General features: G+C 46.7%; 1 protein-coding gene across 1 annotated transcript in view; it reads right to left on the bottom strand.

Moving 5' to 3' along the window:
- Positions 1-866: 866 nt before the first annotated feature.
- The window catches only part of bicdl1 (BICD family like cargo adaptor 1), a gene marked incomplete at both ends in the record, with an annotated part of 16,443 nt that continues 11,535 nt past the window's right edge, over positions 867-5,774 (bottom strand). Inside the window, 9 exon segments of the mRNA XM_083672774.1 lie at positions 867-1,052; positions 1,391-1,449; position 1,452; positions 2,400-2,520; positions 2,785-2,915; positions 3,092-3,235; positions 3,661-3,879; positions 3,982-4,161; positions 4,537-4,683. Coding sequence (XP_083528900.1) covers positions 867-1,052; positions 1,391-1,449; position 1,452; positions 2,400-2,520; positions 2,785-2,915; positions 3,092-3,235; positions 3,661-3,879; positions 3,982-4,161; positions 4,537-4,683 — 1,188 coding nt within the window.

Raw genomic sequence — 5,774 nt, 5'->3', positions numbered from 1 at the left:
AATGTATGCGCTTGGAATAGAGTGCAATGTACAGTGTAATATGTGCAAAGTTTCTTATCATTCCAATGTTTAATGTATGTTGAGCATTCAGTGTGGTCCTAATTATCTCCCTTAGTTTTTAGTTAGTCTTCCTGTAAAGTACATTGTATTGCATGTATGAAATGGGCTATACAAATAAACTGTATGGACTGGGAATAAGGCCTCATAGTGTATCCCTGAGCATATGAATAAACCTGAGAACATATCTCAGTTAGCTGTAGCTGAAGCAATGCTGCTTCCCACCCATAGGCTGGTCCTTGACCCTCTACCAACGTATCCTCACCCCCATCTCTCTACCCCAAGGCCCTGGTGAGTCCCTTAACTCCAGCACCTCCCCAGACTCCTTGGCCTGTGACTGGGACACAGGAGCCAGCCCCTACTGTATGCATACACTCCCTCTCTGGAGCTTTGGCAGTGGGGTAGAGGGCACTGGGAGGCACAGCTGGGGAACCTTCCACCCTGGAGGTAATTTGTGTGACCCTGTTCATGTTAGCCCAAATAGATTGTAGAGGGATTGTATACCAAGGGCAGTCTTACTGTGCAGTGCTGCTATTTACTCATGTCTCAGTCTCTCTCACTCTCTATTCTTCAACACCTGTCAAAATAGTGACAGATAAAGTGATGAGTGATGGGACAGCTAAAGTGCAAAATAACCCCTGAACCTCATAAACCCCTCCTGTCTGTTAGTGGGAGACGCTGCTCTCAGTCTTAGTCTTTGGCTATGTCTTGTCTCTACCTGGGTACTCTTTCTCCCTCTGCTCTCTCTGTGTCTCTCTCTCTCTCTCATTCTGCATATCTAGTGCTCACTAGGACAAGTCCAGTGGGGCTCAGTTCTTCTTGAAGAAGGAGAAGAGCCTCTTGTCTCCGTCGGAGAGACGATGGGCTTGTCTGGAGGACTGAGCGGAAGGCCCCCCGCGGCCCCCTGAGGACCCAGAGAGGGAGTAGGGGGTCGCCCTCCACTCCTCCTGGTGCTTGTCCATCAGTTGCTGATCAATCACTCTGTGCATATCATCCTAGAACAGACAGACAGAGTGACAGAGAGGAAGGAGTGAGGGAGGAGAGGGATGAGTGAGTGAGTGAGCGCAGCGGTATTGAGATAGCGAGACAGAAGGTATGAGGGGATGTTAAAGGAGAAAGAGGGTTTTTTAGAAAAGATAGAGGAGACGAGAGGGATGTGACAGAGTTGAGGTCGAGAAAGTGGTTGGTTTCAGAAGGTGGTCAAAGCTTTCAGATGGCGAGGTGGAATGGGTGCGCACATTTCTGCTTGAGTCAGCAGACCATGGCATGGAATGGCTCAGCATGGCATGGAAGAGTTGGGCACGAGGCGAGATTGGCACACACCTAGGCTCACCTCTAAGGCAGGAGGGGGGTACCACAGGGGAGAAAGGGTGGTACGGAAGCTGATAAAGACCACTAGATCAGAAACCACAAGAGCCACACAGTAAAGAGCCCTGAGGAGGCAAACTGCAGCCAGGGAAAGAGAGAGGAGAAAGCTGCTAGTTACAGGGGTGAGGAAGGGAAGGGATGAGACAGACATGTACACTGAGTCCTCAATCTAATCCTTTAAAATGTGCTTCAAAAGTGACTCACCATTCATTTTAGATAAACAGAAAGTTTACAGAAATGATTGGTGGTCTGCTTAACGACAGTTGTACACTAGATCTTTTAGATTGGCGACTGAGAGTACATGCTGTACGTTGAGAGTGAAAGCGGTTAGGACGTCTGGCTCAGAATTCAAGCTACGCAGCTGTGCTCTCAAACCCGTTGACGTGTTTAGCATTCAGGAACATCCTTTGAAAGGAGAACTGTGACTTGGCCTTTTTGTCATTGTCGATTATCTGTCAAATGACTTGAGTCATCCTATCGTCCGTTGTTGTGAAAAAAACAACAGTGGATGACAGGATGACTCATGTCATTTGACAGATGATCGTCAGTGGGTTTTAGAGCACAGCTAGCTAGCTGAGTTCTGAGCAGGACGTCATATGCTGCTTCTGCTCCCTATAATTTTTTACATATTGTAAACACACATACAAGTACACACAAATACGCAGGTTGGACAGTGGTAAGTTAGAGAGGACAGGATGGGGTGGGAAAAGATCACCATATGCATTTCACTTAAACCCACAACTGTATGTCCTTTAGTATACCAGTTACTTGTTGAATGAGGAACAGTAGCCTACACATGGCTGGGTAAACATAAACAAGATGACTGCATCTGCAGTCTAAATGTATCTGTACACATACAACTGGTCGATACACATTCATAATGTCTATATAATACTTCTGTCTTCCACAGTAACAGTATGTCTGACACTACCTCTAATGACCCCTGGCCTGATGACCTATGACCTTTGACCCACCTGCCAGGCCTCCAGCTGCTGTGATAGGTTCAGCTTCTGCTGGATGGCGTCCAGGAGCTGGCTGTTCAGAGACATGATGTCTATCTTACACTTGGCCAGCTCCATCTCCACCGCTTTCTTCCTACAAGGCAGACACAACATCCCTCTCTTTAGTCTCACTCTGACAATGGAGTTTATGACTGGATCAATTGTTTGGAGATAAATGGAAAACAACTACTTGTTCATTAGCGGGAAAGCTCATATTGTTTTAGTCATGTTCACTACTGTACTTTATATAATTGTACACAATAAGCACATATGTGATTGTATTCAGGGCTCAGGATATATAGACTATGTGTGTGTACTGTAGGTGTGCATTGGGTAATGTAATGCAATATTTCCCTACTTGGCAATTGCCTCGTCTCGGTCTCGTATAGCACTCTGGAGCTGCTCACTGGGCTCGCTCACTTCAGACATGGCTCTGAAGTGTTCACTGTCCTCCCGTACAGAGCACAACTCCACAGAGAGCATCGCCATCTGCAGGACAGAGGTGGAAAGACACAGGAGACACACTTACTCGACAACTAGGCCTCATAAATATAAAATTACATCTAATGTATCTTGAGGGGAATAACAATGCTGTGTTATGTGATTATGTTGAAAAATGACATGATGTTTACCTAATGATGGGGCTCTTGTACTTAAAGCAGTACCTGATTATGGAGTTGGAGAAGCTCTTCTTGGCTGCTCCGTGTTCTTTCCTGTTCTGCCTCATACATCCCTCTTATTCCTCTCAGCTCCTCCCCGAGCTTACGCACCTGGTCCTCCAGTGCCTCCTCATCGCTACGCCGAGAACCCTGTTCACACACAACCACCACAACACACACACACACACACACACACACACACACACACACACATATACACACACACACACACACACACACACACACACACACACACACACACACACACACACACACACACACACATATACACACACACACACACACACACACACACACACACACACACACACACACACACACACACACACACACACACACACACACACACACACACACACACACACACACATACACATACACACACACACAAAAAAAACCCACCACAACAAAATATCAAGTCAAACCTATTTCATTTGTCATTTTGAGTCTGTATTTTGAACAAACATTACTTCAGCCATACAGTAGGTGCACAGGGGACACATCTGGACACACCATCTGTGTCTCTGTGAATGTCTGTGTGTGAGGGTCAGTACCGTTGACTCATTGCCATCTAACAGGTTCTGTGTGAGTCTGCGTAGCTCCAATAGACTGGCGTGTAGGCTTCCTGTAGGCACGTCCTTGGCTGACGACGTGTCTGAGGACTCGTCCATGGATGAGTCTGTTGACAAGGCTGAGTCTGTGATGTCGTTGCCCCGCAGGTGGGAGCAGAGGGAGCGCACCTGACAGTAGGCCTCCCACAGCTGGAGCCGGAGCTGGAGACAGAGGGAGAGATCTGCTTAGCAAAGGCTGCTGATACTGTAAACCGTGTGTGTGTGTGTGTGTGTGTCTGTGTGTGTGTGTGTGTGTGTGTGTACCTGCTCCCTCTCCTGCTCCTGTTCCTCTTGCTCCATGCTCTGTTCGATCTCACAGAGTAGGCTGGAAGGGTGTGGACTAAGGCCTTGTAGACTCCTCTCGTCCGTGAGCTCCTCCAGCCGGGCGCTCAGCTGTCTGTGAGACACCCGCACCTCCTGGAGCTCTAGCTGGCTCTGACGCAGCTGGCAAACAAACAACGCCAGAACGGCGGTCAACGGATCGTTCAACAAACACAGTTCACAGTACACTCGCTGAATGAACAACAGCGCAAACTCCGAAACACCAACACCAGTAGAACAGATATCTACATAATCCAAATCACCCACCCACTCGACCACCCACTCGACCACCCACACGTCCACCCACACACACACACACACACACACACACACACACACACACACACACACACACACACACACACACACACACACACACACACACACACACACACACACACACACTCATAAAACAAGAATATCAGGCTTTTTTGGGTACTGTACAACTATTTTTCAACTCATCTCGAGAATCATTCGTGGCCCAGAAACCTTCCATACCTGTAAGTCCTTCTCGTGGCACTGCTTCTCCAGCACCAGCGTCCTCTCCCTCAGGTCGTCAACAGTGTTCTGCAGTGACTCGTTCTCCTCTAGTACCACATGAACCCGACGCTCCAGCTCCCTCTTACGCTCCGAGAGCATCTTAATCTGGCAGAACAAAGCACCACAGTAGCAAGGTTAGACATTGTGCTGTGGGGAGCCAAGGACAGAGAGGGGAAACTCAGGGTAGTCAGATGTCCGGATAGATATCGACACCTAATCTTAGCCTCTACCATTAACCTGTATCTCTCCTGACTGTGAAGAGAGCTCAAATGTTCCAGAAGATTAAAGTACTCCCCCCTGGTCTCAAGAATGTTGTTGCCTAGCATAGGCGTAGGCAGTTGTTACCACCCTCATACTGAGGAATGTGAAAGGTATGTAAAAACAATTTACATACCCGATAACGGTCTTATTTCTCCACCAGTCTATATACTGGCCTTGGACTGAAGGCTTACATTGCACACATAACAGTGCACATTTCTTGTGATACGACAATTATTTTCCTGTAACATCATCACACTGTAGCCTCCTCCGCACTCTATTAAACAAACATCGGTTCTTCTTCTTTTGTATCCCTCATGATTTGACCTACATCTTGTAACCTACTTCACAGCGCAGGAGTCTGACATTGTCTTCAGCTCACTGACTTTGAAACCATATGAGTGTCTTTGTAGCCACGTTCTTCTTGTCCCAATGATACAGCGGTGCTGACCATATTTCTATGGTTTTAACACCAACATGGTTTTAACAGGGGATAGGGATCAACCAATTTCTCGTCAATCCTTGTCACATTAAGAAAACCCCTCAGAATTGTGGGAACACCCAGACATTGCAGTAACTGGGCTAAATATAGATCTGTAGCTTTTTTACCCAATTATAGCGTGGTCTCTGCAGTGACTGTTTTCTCCCCAATAATATCCTGCTTTGAAGAGGAGGCTCAGAAGCTACATTTATCATGTAATCATTCTATGATCCTCATCTGGCACAAAACATTACTGGAATCACTGTCCATGCTTCGGATGAAGGTTTTTACATCCACAGAGACATATATCTCATGCTTCTTAAACATGCTTCGCAAGCTCAAGCTGAAAAAAAAGGAATAAGGAGAAGCAATGACTGAATGACTGAAGCTTCAGTAGATTTCTACACTAATTGACACAAATGAAGACGTATCTGTGGGTATAGATCAAATACAAGAT

The sequence above is a fragment of the Argentina silus genome (genome assembly GCF_951799395.1).
Source record: "Argentina silus genome assembly, chromosome: 7".
Taxonomy (NCBI): Eukaryota; Metazoa; Chordata; class Actinopteri; order Argentiniformes; family Argentinidae; genus Argentina; species Argentina silus.
The sequence above is the reverse complement of the archived record's forward strand: the minus strand, read 5'-3'. Positions and strand labels throughout refer to the sequence as shown.